This window comes from Cornus florida, unplaced genomic scaffold (genome assembly GCF_030987335.1).
Source record: "Cornus florida cultivar Cherokee Brave unplaced genomic scaffold, ASM3098733v1 CherokeeBrave_3.0.0_Hap2_Chr11, whole genome shotgun sequence".
NCBI classification, from domain to species: domain Eukaryota; kingdom Viridiplantae; phylum Streptophyta; class Magnoliopsida; order Cornales; family Cornaceae; genus Cornus; species Cornus florida.
In genome coordinates, this window is record NW_026775581.1 from 74274322 (window position 1) to 74294457 (window position 20136).

Genomic DNA, 20136 nt, shown 5'->3' on the forward strand with positions numbered 1-20136 from the left:
TTGAGTTTGCCTCTAAATTCCCTGATGAAATTAAAGACAAAACTCAACTGTAAAGATTTCTTGGTAGTTTGAATTATATTCGTAACCATTACAAGCATCTTGCACAGGATACAACAATTTTACATACACGGCTCAGGAAGTCACCTTTCCCTTGGACTGAAGAACATACGAGAGCCATCCAGAAGATTAAGCTTCGTGCTAAACAGATTCCTTGCTTAGCCCTAGCAAATTATTCCTGGTTTAAAATTGTTGAGACAAATGCTTCCAATATTGGATATGGTGGTATTTTTAAACAAAAGAATCCAGAAATTCGCTTCACTTCAGGATCTTGGAAAAATACACAATTAAATTATTCTACTATTAAGAAGGAAATTCTTTCTTTAGTTAAATACATTTATAAATTCCAAGATGATTTAATCAATCAGAAATTTTTGTTACATATTGATTGTAATGCTACTAAACAAGTACTAAAAAAGATGTTAAAAATTTAATTTTCCAAATAAATATTTACTAGTTGGCATGCTGATTTATCTCACCCATCAAAACTCCAACTTGATATCGATGTCGTTAATATCATCAGCCCCCCAAATTAGTGTCGGACTCCTATCATTGCTCTTACTAATAGGAAAGAGGAAAATTAGAGACAAAAAGTCAACTACATGAAAAGACCTGCTCCATGCTGATTGGTATTAATCAGTGTAGCAGTAACTTCCACTTCTTTGAGAAAGTCCTCAACATAAAGGTACAAATTTAATGGTTTAGTTTCAAATGGAAGTTCACAACCAAAAGAAGAATGAACAAAGTCCAATTTCATTTTACACGTTCCCACGGCAACAAGAACCGGATGACACGGAGATAGGGGTGAGGGAGACGCAAGGTTCAGCGCAATTAGCCAGGCCCAACCTTGGGAATGTCATAATGCTCACTCAGATTGGCCAGATATTGGTTGAACTCCTGAATCCGATCACGGTGAGATTTTCTGGTAGTCTTGGCCAGCCTTTTGATATCGATCTTTTCCCACTGCTGGAGATACCGTTTCTCAGCTGGCGTAAGATGATCATCATACTTAGCAGCCTGTCCTTCCCCACCGTATTTCATGTCATCCTCACTCTGATCTGTAGACAATCCCGTATTTCCAACTGAAACCCACCAAAAATGATGAAAGAATTCAAGAATCAACACGAGGAGAAACATATAACAAATGAACCAACGGAGACACAAATCACAACGAGAATAAAGGCATTGAATGAGGATTAATGAAGACTGTCAAATACTATAAATGCCAATTATAAAGTGAACAAAATAGGGAGAGTGCTTAAAGGATACTTTCAAGATCTCTGACATTATCTTCCCCTTTTTGTCTAATTGTTCACTGAGAAAGTGTTTTTACCCAAAAATTGTGAAAACAAGATTCTCATCCATCACATCAACTTCCCAAGCCACCTTTTTCATATTAAAAGAAATATTCAGTGTACTAATTGACATAATACTCGAGCCACATTCACAAAACCTCGCAGAATGTACCACAAGAATGATTTTCAAATGAACCTGTACAAACCCAGAGATCTACTTGAACTATTATAATGCAGCATTTCTGCTATGATTTATCTCTTAATATAGCTCGGGCCACCGGAGGTAATTACAACGTATGTATGCATATATACAAACTGCAAGGGGGAGGGGGAATAACAATAAACAATATAGATTTGTGGTGTCAAAAACTGAGCTGAAATTTTATGTATACGCAATTCAAGTTTTGGGAAAACAATCAAACAAGTCATCACTTTCGAACTCAGCTCAATGACAAAGGAAAAGAATAACATTCTTCACATTATAAGAGGGCGCCAGTAAGTCAGTAACCTGTTAAAAGGTCATTCCCCGTGACTTGAGATAGATGGCCATAATGCTTGCTGTGTTTCTTTTTCTTTTTAATCCCATCTGCCTTCACATGCAGTGCTTTTCCCTTCAGCTTCAATTTCTCAGCAACAACGGTCTCATAAGCTGACATCTAGCAATCAATCAATAGTATGAAGGGCTTCGCATTAAATTATGGAAAGTTCTAAACATTCAACAAATTAGAGAAGTGGATAATTAAATGGAACTAAATATATACAATCTACAGTGACAGTATTCCGTATAAGAACAAGGGCAAAGCAGTAATTTGAATATGGCCTACTTGGGACCTCAAAAGGTCACAATTGGGTTGAGTCAAGTCTTAGCATCCTGACAATTCTGGAATGAACTGTAATAGGTCCATGAGTCATAATCCGGTCAATATATGAAATCTTAAATGTAATCTATTTGGTTTAGACTTATCTTAATAGTCTTAATTTTCCAGAATTTCCATTTTGAAGTCTTAACCCTCATAGAAGTAGACATTTAACAACCTATATCTATCTATACAAGTTTCCTATATTGGACCTCTCTTTGCTAAGATATGGAATAGATTTTACCCTACCCCTAATTTCCCAAATTATAAATATTAAACTCTATCAAATAGAGCTCAATTCCATGAACTTGAGAGATGCTATTTGAGGGTGGGAGTGATTGGGTCATGCACACCTATCTAGAGGTAAAGCTTTGGGGTTCTAGCTGAAAATCCCATAATGCTCTTGTTTCTTCGTGTTCTCATCTTCTTCTTCTTCTTTTTCTTTTATTTATTTATTTATTTGCAATCAACGTTTTACTATAATCATCACAATCAACCCTTAGATTTTTGGTGTTTATCATACCCAAGCCCTCAAATCCACAACCCTAACTCTTATGTTGTTTGAAGTATACCTATTACCAACACACTTATTTCTAAATTTTGGCAATGTATAACCAAATCAACCAACTGTTCAAGCAGCATTCTGTATCTTTTTTATATTAAAGTGAAAAAATCCAACTTCAGGATCTTTAAATTTTTTTACTTTCCCATCATTTGTATAATATAATTCCTGCTTTTTCCACGGAAACAATGTTAAATTCACATAGTTTAAAACATTGATGTAAAACCATTAGGACACTAATAAGACATTGGTTAAGTTAAATGACAGGTAGAATTACAATAGAACATCTATGCTTTCTCCAGCTTCACCAAAGACTACTTGAAAGGCTATTGTGCTTGCTCTTCTAGGCTAGAATCCTAGAAAAGCAATTGAATACAGGTCAAACTAGTAAAAAATCTAGCCAACCAATCAAGCTACATCAGAGGTGCTGTGGCAGTTTGTTTGCTATTGTATTTTTATTTTATTATTATTATTTTTTTAGTTTTGGCTATGAAAGCCCTTGCAGAGTGTTAAAGAACTAAAAGAGGGAGCTGAGAGAGTTTGTAACAAGGCACAGAATGCGTTGTGCGTGGTTAAGCACACTTGTAAAACCCTATGACCATCTGATAATACATTACTAATCTCCTCATAGACACTCGGTCAAACCATGCAAATCTTGTGTGCTTTTGTGCTCTTGAGTGTTTGTCGTCTGATTGTATCAGAGATTTGGTTTAGACTTTAGATTGCAATTAGAGATGTATACCAACTCCGAGGTGTAGAAGTTTAATGGCAAGAATAGGTTCAGACTCTAGCGGAGTAGAATTAAGGATCTCTGACTACCACAGGAATTAGGGAAGACACTACAAGGAGAATTGAAAAGTCTGAAAATTGCATGATGAGATTGGCAAGAACAGCTTCAGCCTCTAGGTGAAGTACCCATCCCCAGACATGTGTATGGAATACATGTCCAACTCTTTTAGTTGGATATGCACCTAAGAAACATATCTAATAATTCAATATTATTATGTTATTACTTCAAAATGAATGTAATGCCAATATTGAACACTAATTTGCATGAAGATATTATTTTACTAAGATATTATTTTGCTCTAGCAAATAAATTAAAGATATTAAATAATATTAACATTTTGCAGCGTCCATATGTCTTCCTGTTTGGAGATTTGACACATCTCATGCTTGGATTTGCAGGAGTTGTGGCGTGTCGTTTTGGGGAAATGAGAGGAGGGTGGAGTTCATTGGAAGTTAGAGATCCTCGGGGGGTGGTGGTTTGGAAATTTATTCGGAAGGGTTGGGATGATTTTTCCAAGCACATTCGGTTTCGTCTTAGAGATGGGAGGAGGATTTGCTTTTGGGAGGATGTGTGGTGTGGAGATATTCCTCTTGCTCTCACCTTTCCTCAACTTTACAGGATTGCTTCGGATAGGCAGGCCATGGTGGTTAACTGTTATCATCTTGATAATGGGAGACTGGTTTGAGATGTTCGATTCAAGCGTTCCTTTCAGGATTGGGAGATCGAGGAGGCCATTCGTTTCTTGGAGTTGTTGTGTCGCTAGAGGATTGTGGAGGAGGATTCGGATTGTTGGTCTTGGGTTGCAAACTCTCAGGGGCGTTTCGAGGTGAGGTCTTTCTTCAGGTGCCTCTCATTAGTTCCTGGAGTTCGTTTTCCTTGGAAGTCTGTTTGGCGTTCCAAGGCTCGTCTCAAGGTGACTTTCTTTGTGTGGACTTCGGTTCTGGGTAGGATTTTAACCCAAGATAATCTGAGAAAGAGAAGCCAGGTGGTGGTCAATCGTTGTTTTATGTGTCTTAGTGATGAGGAATCGGTGGATCACCTTCTCATTCATTGCTCTTTGGCTAGAGAGTGTTGGGATTTGATGCTTGGCTTATTTGGTTTTTCTTTGGTTATGCCAAGATCTGCTAGAGGGTTGATTGAGGCGTGGAAAGGTTGCCCTGTGGGGGCTCTAAGTCAGGATGCCTGGAGGGTTACGCCGCTTTGTGTGTGGTGGTGTATTTGGCTTGAAAGGAATAGGAGATTCTTTGAAGGAAAGGCGTTGTCGATTTCGGTGTTTAAATTCTCGATTATTTTCACTCTTTTTTGTTGGGTTTCAGAGAGAGATCATAGATCGTTGGAGGAAATTGTTGACTTTTTGGCCTCTTTGAAGGCTTGAGGCCTTTGTGGTATTTTGTATTTTTTATTGTATTTTCTTGGGTTCCGCTCCCCTTCTGAGCATTTTTTAAAATGTTTTATTTATCAAAAAAAAAAAAAAGATTTGACACATCTCATGCTTGGATTCATACCCACACCGTACAGATGTACTCAAGTCCATGTAACATAGTATATAGACACTATGATACTATTTAACTATTCATCAAAAACTTCTAGTAATCATAATCTTACTAAACAATTTTGTTAATAAATGAAGTAATCATTTCTTAAAAAGTTCTAAGCATTGACAGGAATACCATGGTCCAAATCATTTCCTGTTTTAAACTCACTCAATACATTTCTCACCTCACACAACCTAATCCTACTAAAAAACCTATTTACTCCAATCTCCTTACAAGTAATCTTCTAAAGCTACACTTCATATAATACTTTCATTTAACTTCTTATGCAACTATTTCACATTTATTTAACCTCGTCATCCTTCAGCAAAGACCTTTAAATACCCACTTATAAGGCACTTATTATGCTTATATTCTCTAGCTTTCATAACATCAATTCTATCTACAATTTTGTATACATGTAGCATTCTCATCCTTTTCCTATATAATCACTAAAGTTTCCCTGTATAAACAATTTCTCTCTTGTTTCATTTGGAAGCATAAAATCAGCATCTTGGAATTGAATTTCGAGAAAGTTTAGTTTGAAGTTCGAATTAATTTTCCTCCGATTCCAACTCCAAGAATCCATTCTACCAAATATAGCTTATATGTATTTTATAAATAAATTCGTTAATATGTTCCTAGAATTGTGCTTTATTACATTAATTCTAGTCGTAATTAGAATGTATAAGTTATAACCACTAATAATATCAATCATATTCTCTCAATACAAATTTAATTATTAAAAATTATTATTCCCACATGAATTTTATTTTTATCTTATTAAAGTTACATAACATATTCTACCCTCGTTGCTAATCAGAGTGTACTATCTGGAAACAACTTACTTTGCCTGTATAATCCAGATTATAGCTTTAAAAAAAAAAAACCCTAACCCACCTTTCACATTTGACAGCCAATGTGATGCCCCTTTGAAGAATATATTGTTCTAGCAAATACTAAAAAATTCTCATTCTTCATGTTCATAGTGCTTTTACAATATGAATGCTTAGTAAAAATTAAAATTGGGGCCACTCAAAATCAAAGGGAAACCTGAATATATGTATCTATATATGCAAAGTGTGTCAACTGTAGACAATTCACGTTCCTTCTAAAGTATGATCTTTGTCCTTACACTAGGGAATCATTTTCTGAATAATTAATAAATAATAACTACGATAGTTGTATTGGATGACTAAAGACTTTGGCATTTAATGTTTGAAAATTTTATCATATTTGGGATGATTAACAATATAAAATAAAATCATGGAGGAGAGAGAATGAAATCTTACCTGTTAAGACTGTAAGCTTTCTCAGTGATAACACCGGATAGAGAGACCGACGAGGGAGGAGGACACATTGCGAACTTTTATTGAATGCGATGTTCGCGAAGGTTCTCGTTTTTGCTGGTGATTGTTCCTCTTTCATACTATACTCTTTTAAAATATTTTATTTTATTTGGTTTCAGGAATCATCTAGACTCATAAAATAAATGTGCTAATTAAAAGGCCAAAGGAATATATATATGTATTTATTTACTTATTTAACCTTTCCAATTTAATATTTTTTTTATAACTTATAAAAAGTAAATCATAGTGAGGATTGGACAAATGGAATTGCTTCTCTAATAACTCAAAAGCACAAAAAATTGCGGTACAACGTTTTAGGTGAAAAAAAGAAAAAAAAAACTCTTATAAATAGTAGAGATTAGGTTTAAAAAGTACGGTTAAGTGAAATTAGGAATTGTAATTTTTGAAATTGCAAGTAGAGGTCCATGTCTTTAAGTAACTAATTTTTTTTTAGACAATTTAATCTCTTTATATTTTTTTATAAATATAATTTAATCCCTTCTACAACCAAATAGCAAACAATATCTGGGACTCTGTAACAAACGAAAATCATTTATTTTGGGACTCTCGAGCCCCTTCCAATCTTGGTTTATCTTTGGACTCTGAATTATATAATTGTTAAATATTTAATTTTTAATAAATTATGACTTGTAATTTGTTTTTAAAATAACTATACTACATTTATGCTATTATCTTAAATAACAAGTAATAAGATTATTAATTGTGGTCAAAGTCTTTAGTTTTATTTTATAAAATGTTATCTATATTGCAAAACAATATATTATTAAACTTCATTATTAGATAGCATATGAGCAAATTTACTTATTTTACCGGAAGATCCCAAATCAGATATAATAAACAAAATATGTGATATTTAAAAAAAAAAAAAAAATCAATACAAGTTGATATTTAATTCTTTTATAAATTATTGAACTCAATGAAATTTTATAATATTTAATATTAGGAAATTAGTATATGTTTAGTATAAGGGTAATATAGTAAAATTAGTAGCAATAAAAGTATTTTAAGCAACATTATTACCAAACAAATTTTAAGATGCTTCAAGTATAAAAAATGTTTTATACAATGTGTCACCAAATGCTTAACTGCATTTTACTGATATCAAGCAGCTTTACTATTAAAAGCACTTTTAACATTCTAACAGTAATTCCAAACGGGTTTAGTGTCAATATAATAAAAAAATACTAAAACTTATTACCTTCAAATATTAGATCTCTAAAAAAAAAATATATATATATTTATTTTGGGATGGAATGAGTATAAATTTTTAACTCTCCAACCGCATTGTATTTGCTAATAATTTTCTCTTTTATACTTTAATTTATTTTAACGAATTACTATATTTATTTTAGTTTAAAGAATGACTTTAGAGTACCATTGAATTTTTCTGCCTTTTTCCCTTTCTTTCCACTTGGATTAAGTTAAGAGCGTGAAAAAACCGGTATTTACTTTCCCAACTGTCTTTTTTTTTTTCGGTAATTCAATGTATTAAAAACCAAACAAACACTAATTAGTGTATAGTATTACTATTTCCAAGTGTTATTTTTTTTTTGGGGTAATTCAATGTGTTAAAAACCAAACATACTGTACAAAAAGGGAAGGGGCCAAAGCCCAAAAAATAAACCAGCCCAAAGGCTCCCAAAACACAGCCCACCCAATCACTGTATAACAGTTTTTTTTTTTTGATGACCCAGAACTCCATGAGGAGTGGCCCTTCGGACCCACCCTCAAGGCACCAAACTGGGGATACAGTAGCCGGCCTCATAGCTACAGCACTAGGTTAGTCGAGGGTGATAAGGGAGACGACAAGGTTCGATCACTGGCCTCCTGTGTGGCAGCTCCAAGCCTTACCAATCTGTCCAAGCCTCCAGGGGCTGAATAACCGTTGCTACACCGGCAATTTGAAGGCAAGAGAAAATGGATTCACCGATCAGATTACTCCTCACACTTACGTGGGTTATGGAGATTTTGATGTTGGTTCTTTTAAGCCAACACATGTCCCACAGATTTTTGAACCCAATGAAAAGTAGGGTTTGGTGCCCTCAACTTCATTTTCACCAGAGTGAAGTGTGGACTCAGCCACATACGACTCAATCCCACCGTACCGCGAGATCCATTCTATGTGTTGCTACACTTACGCAGATGGTTTGTGCGGTGCTAGACCTCCTCAGAGGCACCGCCTCGACTCTCGTTCTACTTTGGGCATTTGTTTTTGTTAACATAATAAACATTACAATTGCTGTTGTATGGTGATCTTAGCCATAATCTTAGTCGTGATTATCGCCATATTTTAGATATTCATTGTTAATATGTAGCCTATATTATCATTATTTACATCAATTCAATATATTCTTTCATATTATATATCTGTCTCTCTCTTTCTGTCTCTCTTTCTGCCTCTGATAATCAACATGGTATTAGAGCAACCGCCAGAGACGGCGGCATAAGCCCCATGGCTACCACATTTGCCATAAAGTGGTCTTTATGCTCCTGTGCGCATCTCAAGTGGTTATACCACTTTATCAAGCGGTAATCCCGTTCTGTCATACGCATCCGTGCGCCTCTTAAGTGGTAAATTCCACTCTATGATTCCATTCTAATATTTGCTTTCAAGAGCTCTCTCAAAGCTACTACACTTGCCGTAAGTGCTCTATCATGTACTTCTAAACACCTTAACGTATCGGATCTTCACAACTCCGGCATTGCCTTCCGCTCCAGATTTTCTCTCAAAACTCAAGTTGGTTTCTACTCTACCACCTCGAGTTTGAGGGAGATGTTGACATAATAAACATTACAGCTGCTGTTGTATAGTGATCTCAACAGTTTTGATGTCAACGCTTTCGGTCTTCAATGAGGCGTGGAGAAAGTCCAGTGTCATCAAAGCTGGGGATGGGGTTGCCGGTGTTGAGTTAGTTCGATTTCTTTGATGGAAATATTTGGATCGCTGTGGTTCTCTGGTTTTGGAAATGTCTCTGTGAGGAGGTGCAAGATCTTTGTCGAGCCGCCAACAACAAAAACATAAATTATTCTATTAATTAACACCACCAACAAAGATTGTTCATGACTAAAAGACTTACTAATTCATCTTAAATCATTTTGCGATCTGTAAGTTTTACACGCACCCAAGCAATATACCAGCGGCACATCCTATCCACAGACCAAAATCCTAATCAATTATAAGACCTTGATCAATTATGGTCTAGTGGATAGCAATATACCGGCGGCACATCCTATGCACTAGACCATTTTTTGATTTGAACATGAGAACCAAAATGTTCGATTGTTATCGCAGATATCAAAATATTCTCGGACTATTCCATTTCACCCACCTCAAGCAAAGGAAACACTTTTAGTATCACAGGCTCTGCAAGTACTTCTGTCTAAGGCTCCAAATCAAGCAATCTAGCAAGTCCAAACTCAAATCAAAGATGCAGATGATCTGCAACAAAAGAAGACGGAGCATTCAAGCAAATTCCATTTCCAGCCTAAACAAAGAGGAAAATTTGAAAAATAGTAGTAATACCTGTATAGTATGACCGTGATCAAGAGATGAGATTCTCTAGTGATGGTATTTTTGTCCTTTGAGGATGGTCCATGCCCTATAAATCAAACCATTAAGCATTCATTAATCTTATTATTTAATTGAAGAGAATGATATACAAGTAAAAACCTTCACATAATTGAGCATAAGTTTCTTAAGAAGTAACATTTAGGGAGAAGTAGGTTAACGAGTGAGTTACACGGTCCTCAATACCGAACAATATTGCTTCCTTATGGCACTGTGTAACATTCCAAAGTAAGATTAAACTAATTCATCTTACCTGCAATGTTGTTCAGTTTTTCGTCAAAAAACTCTTATCTTTGGAATCAAGAATAATCAATATCCCCACAAAATGCCACGGGGGTCCCTCTAGGACCACCTCTATTCCCTTGGAGTTATTAGATTTAAAGAAGTAGAACCCATTTTTCATGAGTAGAAGCTCTATGAAATCATGTTTTCCCCTATTTTTAAGATGAACTTCTAACGACCATTTACGGACTTACTTTCAGTACAACACAACCATCTATTTCCTCTCGAAGCTCCTCCACACTCCCCGTCCTCGAGCACTGCCTTAGAAATGGATTTGGATCTAATACAAATTGTTCTTACAAAAATGATTAATTGCATTTGGATCTAATACATGATAGTGTGAACTGATTAGCTGAAGCACTTTGCGCATTGTAACATGTGTTGTCTTAAGAGGCACTCCAATATGTAAGTTATTACAGCACAATCGCATGCACTGCAATCTCACGCTGAGTGAGTACTAAATAATTAAGAATCTTGTACCATGTCATTGCTGTCAACTCCAATTTCCTGCGCCATTTCTGGTTTGTTAGGCACATTCACCAACTTCAACTTACCCGAGTACGCATTTTCCCTGATTCTAACTTCTTAAAACATGGACTATCACCATTTTGAGTCTGGTTTTTATGACAAACTAACTTCAACAATTTCATCCTCATACATACCATCCTCTTTATGGTTCAAACAATATCCCAGAACATAAGCTGATCCTAAGGTTCATCCTCATCGTGCTTTTCTCCATTTTTATCCATCTTTGCTTTCTCATTCTGGCAATTTGATCCTTGGGACCTTGCAAGAATCTTGAGAACTTTGGGAAACTTGGATTTGGGAGACCTCATGATTTGAGTGTTTTGTTGATGAGACAAGTGGCGTAATGATTTGATATAGTGGAACTCGATTGATTGACAAGTGGAAGTCAATTGATCAAACTATTTTTTGAGGCAAAAAAAAAAAAGAAAAAGAAATCAGGTGACAAGTGAGACACATGAAAATTGTGTGACCATAAAACAGGTTAATGCAGAAAAAATAGTCAAGCAAGAATGGCCTCTCATTAAGCAAACTAAAGAAGACTCTAAATTAGGCCAATTGAAGATTTAGAAAAAATGTAATGGAAGAAGAAAGGTAAGAAGGCAAACCCATCCCATGTGCCTTTCTTTTAACAACACCAAAGGGTCTCTTAAGCAATGGAAATGGTACTAAGACAACATAATCATTTTAAGAACTTGATTGGGCAGTCACAAAGGAAGATGAATCTAAAGTGGTAGAGATCCACCTTCATGAAGTATTCTAAACAGGCCTTTAGCTTTTCAAGTTCATATTGGAAGATGCACCTAGAACCAAGGAGTGCCTCTGCTTCAAATACCCTCGTGAAGCTAGGAGAATATGTTGTAATGTTCTCAAGTAGTGATGTACTTTAAAGTCATTTGCTATACTGTTTTTGTGCTTGTAATCATATTAGATTAGACCCAAAGTGCAGTTTTAAATCAAAGTCTGACCTGTAAAGTTGCTCCACAAGTACAGCTAACGCAATCTGATGATTCAAGACCAAAGATGACAGCTTAATTGATACATTAGCTCGTTCTCGTAATTGTCTTCCATGACCATAAGGTCCACCAATGCAAAATAATAAGCTTGAAGCCCCCTGTTAAAAGATAAATGACAAAAAATCATCCACAAGGATAAATTCTGATTGAACTAACTAGAAAAGATCACAAATGACATTACTACGACATAAAAAATGTAGAAGTATAAATAATGGCAGAACTTAGGTCTATCTCCAGCCATTCCCTCCCAACATCCCACGAAGGAGAGACTAGAACTGAAAGATAGTCTTTCTTAACAATTAGAATATCCAAGATTGATTTGATTGAGGATTTATGATTAAGATTTTCAAGTGTAAGAAAAGGGTAGTAATAATCAAATTTCAAGTTGGCAATTGAAGTCACAGCTCTAAAGACAAAAGCTTTATACAAGATATCGGATTTAAAATGAACTTCATACCGTGTTTCCTGCATCCCCAATTAACTCAGCCATCTGCTCAGACTTGATGTCGAGTCCATGTTCATCCAACATCACAACCTACAAGCACATGATGTAGAAACATATAAGAATAGTGCATTAAGTTTCAAACTCAATATATTTGCAACTTCAAAAATAGTTTGTCCTAGGTCATCATCCCAAGGAAATGGAATGATTTCATTTTGTATTCTGCAGCATATGAAGGTAGAAATCTATCTTTTTGGATGAAGATTTTGGAGGATATGGAGCCATCAACACAAAAATAGCAGGAATGTCATTTTTAATATTATAATAGAACAATTCCATGCAAGCAATAGAATCAAGTATTGACAGAAACCATGAAAGTGTAAGGACCCATTCAAATGCCGGAAATAGGCCATTTTGTGGCTCGAATTTGGGAAGTTCCATAATCACCCAAGTCCCAAGCAAACTGAATCCATAAGTTCATTCATATCATGAACAAAAGATTCAATATATGTTAACACCATTAAAAAATACTTATAAGGGCATTAAAAAATAATTGGAAGTAAATGATTTTTCAGCTTCTCTACCAATTTCTCCATTCTTTGTACTTTTGTGTTCCGAAAATGAAAGCTTTATGTTAGAAGAGTATTAAATAGATCAAGGATAAGGGCGTTGAGATTGAAAAATATTTTCATATAGAGGACAGGATAAGCATTCTTTAATGAAAGAATGTTAGCCATATGCTGAAGAGAAAAAGTGTAACTAGTAGATAATTGTTGCAGGCAAATTTTAGAGCCCCGAGGCTAAAGAGGGTGAACACAGAGAACTTGTTTTATTACCATCAAAAGGTCAAAGCAAGGTAAACAGTATACTTTAACAAACTTGGAGGCAGAGAAGGCTCTTTACACAGAAAAATAGCTGAAATAGGCAGCAATTTACTTCAGCCAGAATCTTATCCTGAAGACACAAACACATAGGCACTCGCTTGACAGAATGGTATTTCAGGCTCTTACTCTCGAGCAGTAAGATTCAGTTCCACTAGAAATTCCGCGTTGAGGGTTCTTTTGAGTTGGATGGATATAAAGCTGATAAAAACCTGAAGTACTAGGCCACGGTTTGCCTATGTGGCATCAGTGGGAGTCAGCCATTAGAGCGTCCAATTGAGCTTTTGAACCCTCATTCTACCTGAAGTGCAACAAAGACCATCAAATGTGTCCTGACATCAGCATCTGTACCTTGAGTCATACAGACATCAGCACCCGTACAGACATGTGAGTCAAGACCGACATTGTTCGGCTTTGCCACTTCATCCCGATCATTATGGGTTTTTCTAAATTTTTTTATTGCAAAACACGTAAATAGAAGTGAAATTTGTTTATGAAAACTCCATATGAACAGTGAAATGAAACTAGAAAATGTTCATAGACCCATAAAAAAGTACTTCAAGAAGCTAAGATTGAAATTGACAAAAGGAAAAACACAAGAGAACATTTGACTTGGTAATGGTATCAGTCTATAGAAGCTGAACTAGTGTTTATCACATTTTTGCTAAAAGGGTTATGTTGGGGAGGTACTAAAAATAAGGATACAGGCAAACCAAAAAACTGAACTATCAGCGTGATCCACCCAAATGGTGTTTGAGGTTATACCCAATCGTCAGACTTGATGAGGTACATTAAAGCCATGTCTTCATGTTCAATCTGAGCCATCACGTCACTGCCACATTTGATAATATTGAAAAAAAATAATTTCACTTCATTGGAAAAATATGAAATATATATATGTGTGTGTGTGTTTATATATATAGCCATTAATTCTACCATACTTTATTAAATGTATAAACACAAACTTCAGATGCTCATGAAAGAACATGTAGATAGGAAAATTACAAGCAACAAACAATATGCAACCTTGTATGGCTATAACTACAACATTGCATGCAGACATTGAAAAATTTGCATCATGATATATGAAATTAGTTGATAAAGATGAATATTGCGCATTATAACCATTTGATGGATGTAGATTTCTCTCAAGGATACAACAGTATTTAATTTCTTAGTGCACCCATCAGCTAAGCATTGTGTCCATGGGATCACTATTACCTACTGTTAATATGTTAGGAAAAGCTCTATGCCAAATCAGTAAAAGAACAACTCATTTAGACTCACCAATTTGCAATTATCTTCATGCCCTTGGAGTAATTTGACTGCCGTAATTCCTTTTGAATTTATGGTCCACAAATCTTGCCCGTTGAAATGAACATCCATTTAAATCACCAAAGGTTGTAGCCCAGTGGTACTTCCTAACCTTTCAAATTAGATTGTGTGAGCTTCTTGCCAAGATTTATTTAAAAAAATAAAAATAAAAATTTGAGCATCTATTTCTTTTCAACTTCTACAAACATAAATCAGGAGTTACTAATTTTGAATTGACCCAACAAATCCATCAAATGTGGTATTGCAAAATTTCAATGGTTGGAATATCAACTGGTGAATTTTTTATACGAGCTTAGTAATTTTGAAGAATGAAATGACTTCAATGGAATCCATCTTAGAAGAAAGTTACAAGTGACTTAAAAATTATCTTTGACTTGCATTACAAGAAAGAAAAGATATTCTTGCTGCTAGAAACATTGAGAAACCTATACTATAGATTGGAAGAATGGATAGTAAAATTTACTTTAATACGAAGGGGTTAATAACATGTTATTCCTAATATCTATACAAACCCTGAAATTTTGTGGGAAAAGGCAATATATGACCACATAGTGTATTTCTACAAGGAAAAAATTTCTGTGCCTAACATGACTGCTTGAAGAAAACTTGCTTTCCTTTGAAAATGGTACCTCTTTGACTGTCAAAATCACCAGAGAAACTGGGAGTTCCACATCCAAGTTCCAACTCTTCTGGTCAATGGGATAAGCATTAATATCCTCAGTAGCAGCCATCAACATTTTAAAGCTTTTCGTAATTTATTTGCTGAACCTTCTGTAAGGTGTTCTTGTACAAGAAATAACAACCAAACCCACATATAAAATTATTAAACATGGGTTGGGTCCAAAATTAAGATGAAGTGACATTGTACAAGAAAACAAATTTAAAGGACCATGTGCCATGTGCGAACAAAAAAGTACCCGCAGATGCTGGTACTACCTGTGGCATGACTGCCATCCGCAATGGTAGATGGGGAGGCTAGAGGGGCTGCCTCCCATGGGAGAAGGTATTGGGTGCGCCCAGCGCATCGTGCACCGGGCTCATCCAAGCCGTACGTGGTGTTGTGCATGTACGGCTTGGATGAGCCGGTGCACCGTGCACCCGGCGCACCCAATATCTATTCCTCCCGTGGGCTCAGGTTGAGCCATTGTGCGAGTATGTCTTGAGTTCCTTTCCCTGGTCATCATTCCGATACCTCGATGGAGGGGGATGAGGAATGAAGAAAAGAAAAAGGGCTCTCGACACACTCCCAGGGGTCACAATAGTATTCCAATGACGAATTATCAGAGCTGAGACGCAGCCTCAATGGGATGAGCACCCAATATGATGCCACCAAGACCATCACATAGACTGTTTGGTGAAGTCATCTTGGGGACACAACTCCAAATTGCAGCCCATACGCTATGGAGGCACCTCTTGCTGTAGCATAACTATGCCCCAGCTCGCGTAGCTTTTCTTAGTAGATTGAGCTCATACGCCATGATACCTCCCAATACACTTAAGAAACCTCTTATGAGCTAAGGCACGTGTCATCAGGCTGTAGGCATGGCGCGCAATGTCTCAGTCCCAAGTGAGCATGGTGTGACACTAGTTGTGAAACGTCATGGCCCCAGGCAAAGAGGAGGGTTTGTTGAGGCATGGAGGATTGGGGTTCGTTGAGACAGGATAATGCAAACCAAATGACCTGTGACCCCTGAGGGAAGGGCATCTGTGTCTCGATCCAGGAAGTAACAAAAAGAAGGGGAAACATTTGCTCAAAGTTTTATAATTATGGCCGCTACATTATGTAGATATCTTGCTTTTTGTCTTTTTGATATCGCAGTACCTTGTATAGTTGATTTAATATTAATAGGTTCCTTGAAAATCCCAAATCCTCACCAATGTGCATGATTTTCTCTGTTAATATAACTGAGTCATTTTAATCAAGGATAGCTCTTGGAACCTCAACAATCTTTCCACTAAAATAAAATTTAACAAGAAGATTTTTTCTTATAAATAGAAATTGAACAATAAGATTTAGTGTGATGTTGTGGCCCAAATTTTGTTTCAGCCCAAGTTGCGTTATGACACGATTTTGACCCGATGAATTGGGGGAATTTTTTGACTTGATTTCTCTTGCGGGTCGCGGACCCTTTTTAGTACTCTCTTGTAGCCCATTATATAAGGGCGTTTAGGGTTTTTGACTGGGATAATGAGAAAAATTGTGTTTCTTGATTTGTTCTTGAATCGCGGTGTTTTTCGTAACATTTAGTTATATTGAAACTAATTGAAACCAAATTATCTATATTCCTATATTACAATTCAACCCATTTAGCTAAACTGAAGGCTAATGAACCATGAATTACTAAGCTCAAACTTTGTAGTTTAGGGAATGAATATCCACTAGCACTAGTCAAAAATATGGAATGGCTTATGCAAACAATTCAGAGATCTTTATAATTTTATTGAACATGGGGACGACAATAAACAACAGTTTTTTTTGAATGAAAGAGGCAAAAAAAAGCTGGATGACAGAGTCCAACTTCAAAATCCTAAAAACGTCATCAAGTGTCATTACTAAGAGTCCTTTGTCTACTTCCTTTTCCACAACCTTTGAAACAGGGCAACTGTATCAAGCGTACGCTAAGAGTGACACATTTGACCAATAATACTAGAAGAAATTCACACCGCTCCCTACTTAAATGTAGCTTGAGGCAATTTATGAAACACATGGCATAGTTAGGTACTATTCGTGTAAAAGTAGTAATTATAAATACAACAACAATTTGGATTATCTTATACTATTTAAAATATATTGTTAACCTAAGCCTTAGTAGACCTTATCTTCTATGGCAATACAAAAATCCAAGCAAGAAGCCTCTGTGAGACTTCGGGAATGTGTCATACTTTATAGGAAAGAAAAAATCACCATGCAACTCAGTAAAGTTACACACACGACTTACATTTAAAAATCATGAAAACCTTACACAAAATTGTAGTATTGCAAATTATCATAAAAATAAAATAAAAAACAGTCATGAAATATGAAAATAGTTGAGTGGAATGGTGACACACCGGGCATTCTTAGGATTGGATCGGATTTGTACATCTTCAACGCGGCAATAGTGTTTGAGCTTCTCAGTGTACTCATCAACAATTAATTGTACACCGCGTGATCTATTTTTCCCCACTGTCAATATTCGTATGGGTAGTGCTCTCTAGCCCATGTCCAAAATAAAAATGAATTATCAATATCAAAAACCTCTATAATCACAATAATGTCAAAATTAACTCAATCATCCCAGTTCAGATCAACTGAGTCCAAAAATTATAATCAATATTCAAAATTTCAACAATTGGGTGAGTCTTAAGTTCATTGATACAATCGGTTCAACAAAAAGGACACTTATTTGCCAATACAAAATTAATAACTTTCAGACATTTGTTGATAAGAATAAAGTAGATTGTATGAATAATATTAAACAATGTGGAGATAGTTTACCACTGATTGACCTGTGTATTTGCATCGTCCACCTGAAAATTTCAATCAGATTAAAACTCTTAGGGTTTGAAGATATATATAAACTACTTCACAATTTTATCGATTATTAATTTCTTTCGAAGTTTTAGAAAGTCATATACGTTGCCAAAGAGGAAATGGAAAATAGTAGGAATTAGAGTAGAACCTGGTATGGGAACTGAAATCTTCGTGTTGAGACCGGCGGAGAGTGAGAATGCCATTTTCGAGATAGAGGGGAGAGCGCAAGCCCTTTTCAAGGGGCTGCGGGCAAGCTCTTTTCACTGCGTTAGGAATGGGCAAGAATGTAATTAGCTTTCAAGAGAAAAAATAAAAGAAAAATAGAAAAATGAATAAATGTGTTTGTTTAGGCATGATTAAAATTGATTTGGAATTATGTTATTATGTAAAATTAGATCGAATTCATAATTCATTTGGAGTTGAATTCAAAATAATTTACATTTAATTGCCATCTAAAGTATATATATATATATATATATATATATATTGCAATTTAAATTATTTTTATTATTGTTTTATTTGTATATACGTATATAGGGAAAACTTAAAAAATTGCTAGTCAATTATGCTTATTTTTCAAATCTGCTAACTTTTTCAAACTATTAGGCTTTACAATTAGTTTTTCAAACTAATTACAAAATTATACAAAAACATAGGCCTTGTTTGAATTTTATCTGTGAATTACTAACAGTTTTTTCAAATTGAAAATTTGCTTCAAAACAATTTTTGAAGAACAAAAACTCATAAATATGCTTTGTTGTATCTACTTAAATAAGTTTTATGAACTAATAAAATAAATAAAATATTACACATTCCTCTTTTATTTATTTAATTTATGATGTTAACTACCCAATGCAATAAATTTTTTTTTTTTTTTGTTTACTAATGCAATATTTATTTACAAGGGTTGAAGGTGCATTTATTTAAGTTAGTATTCTTAACTTAATAAAAATTGCACAAATACAACATTACAAATTCAATTAAAAAATGTATAGGATTCGGTTAAATTAAAATAGAGTAAAAGAGGCATATGAATCACTTTTAGTGTCATATGTGCTTTTAGATGTATAATCATTAAATTTAGTTATACATAATTGTGGAGGGAAATTTTTTCACCGACACATGTTCGCAAACCAAACAAGAAGTCCAACCTAATAAACTGAACTGAGGGAAGAAGTCCAATTCACAACAGCCAACCAAAATGCCAAGGAAACGTCCGAAGCATTGAATCAGCCCAAGAGGTGAGACCAAGCCAAGCAAGCCCATTTAGAAGCCTTGGTTAACGAGAGTAACGTCCGCAACAAATCGCAAGGAATCAGAAATTGATTGAGCCCCATGTATGGAAAGCCCAATGTTAGCTCCAAAATGATCTCATTGTAACAGATATAAATATGTGGCAAGACCCAAAATGATTTCATTGTAACAGATATAAGCGCCCTTGTTCTTCCTTATATTGCTTTCTCTTTCTCTTTTTATTCATTGATTATTTGTTTTCTCAGCAAGTGTTTGAGCATAAAGTTCTTCTAATTGAACTGTTGTGTTCAGTTCGATCGAAATTGTGTGCACCTACAATAATCAAAAGAAAACATTAAGAAAATTACGTAAATAACTAACGGATCGTGGCATAACTGTATCAGACTCTTATTTTTTAAAAAGAGATTAAAAATTCAAGACTAAATAATTAATTATTAAATTTAATTATACACCAAAATAAATATTAGAGAATTACAAAAAATATTTTCACCTAACATTGTGTTGAATGATGCCCATATTTCAATCGGCAGGTGATTTGTATTGGGGCGCTCTCATTGGTGAAAAAGTCCCTTTGAATTTTTGTGTTCTATTACCCTATTACGGTTTACTGCAAAATTTATCAAAATGTCCAAATCCACCTCAACAACAAAAAAAATACCCAATTTATCATACAAAACTGTCTTTGTATATGCTAGATTTTCTTTTAGCAGTAGAAAATAAAAAGACTTTTCCTACATTGACAACTCATGTGGCCCTCATTGGTACACATCCACCAAAGAATTCTTCCATAGGCCAAGAACGCGCCACGTAAACTAGACTACAACAACCCCCACGTGTCATCTCCCCAACACCTTAA

At 35.1% G+C, this 20136-nt stretch overlaps 2 protein-coding genes across 3 annotated transcripts; both read right to left on the reverse strand.

The window, feature by feature from the left end:
- Positions 1 to 656: 656 nt before the first annotated feature.
- LOC132285725 (uncharacterized) lies at positions 657 to 6576 on the reverse strand. Of its 2 annotated transcripts, none has more exons than XM_059787917.1 (3): positions 6386 to 6576; positions 1861 to 2001; positions 657 to 1139 (listed from the first exon to the last, which is right to left on the reverse strand). In XM_059787917.1, the coding sequence occupies exons 1-3, from the start codon at positions 6519 to 6521 to the stop codon at positions 889 to 891; spliced, it is 528 nt and encodes a 175-aa protein (XP_059643900.1). In that variant the 5' UTR covers positions 6522 to 6576; the 3' UTR covers positions 657 to 888. The 2 variants fall into 2 exon arrangements, with proteins under 2 accessions (XP_059643900.1, XP_059643901.1); XM_059787918.1 differs by having other exon boundaries at positions 1861 to 2008; positions 6386 to 6513.
- Positions 6577 to 9472: 2896 nt separating this feature from the next.
- LOC132284220 (putative RNA methyltransferase At5g10620) lies at positions 9473 to 18293 on the reverse strand. The gene is made up of 8 exons (XM_059786304.1): positions 18175 to 18293; positions 17991 to 18022; positions 17564 to 17706; positions 13943 to 14009; positions 12312 to 12389; positions 11807 to 11952; positions 9987 to 10062; positions 9473 to 9902 (listed from the first exon to the last, which is right to left on the reverse strand). The coding sequence occupies exons 1-7, from the start codon at positions 18227 to 18229 to the stop codon at positions 10023 to 10025; spliced, it is 561 nt and encodes a 186-aa protein (XP_059642287.1). The 5' UTR covers positions 18230 to 18293; the 3' UTR covers positions 9473 to 9902; positions 9987 to 10022.
- Between the last annotated feature and the right edge of the window lie 1843 nt (positions 18294 to 20136).

Bases quoted from the DNA above. Each gene is read 5' to 3' on its own strand.
- LOC132285725 (XM_059787917.1), bottom strand. From the start codon at position 6,521: ATGAAAGAGGAACAATCACCAGCAAAAACGAGAACCTTCGCGAACATC. The intron at 2,002-6,385 runs GTAAGATTTCAT...GCTAGATGTCAG, and splicing joins AAAGCTTACAGTCTTAACAG to CTTATGAGACCGTTGTTGCT. The intron at 1,140-1,860 runs GTTACTGACTTA...GGTGGGTTTCAG, and splicing joins GGGGAATGACCTTTTAACAG to TTGGAAATACGGGATTGTCT.
- LOC132284220 (XM_059786304.1), bottom strand. From the start codon at position 18,229: ATGGCATTCTCACTCTCCGCCGGTCTCAACACGAAGATTTCAGTTCCC. The intron at 12,390-13,942 runs GTATAACCTCAA...ATGTGCTTGTAG, and splicing joins TCATCAAGTCTGACGATTGG to GTTGTGATGTTGGATGAACA. The intron at 10,063-11,806 runs GTCAGACTTTGA...TTTGATTTATAG, and splicing joins CTTGTGGAGCAACTTTACAG to GGCATGGACCATCCTCAAAG.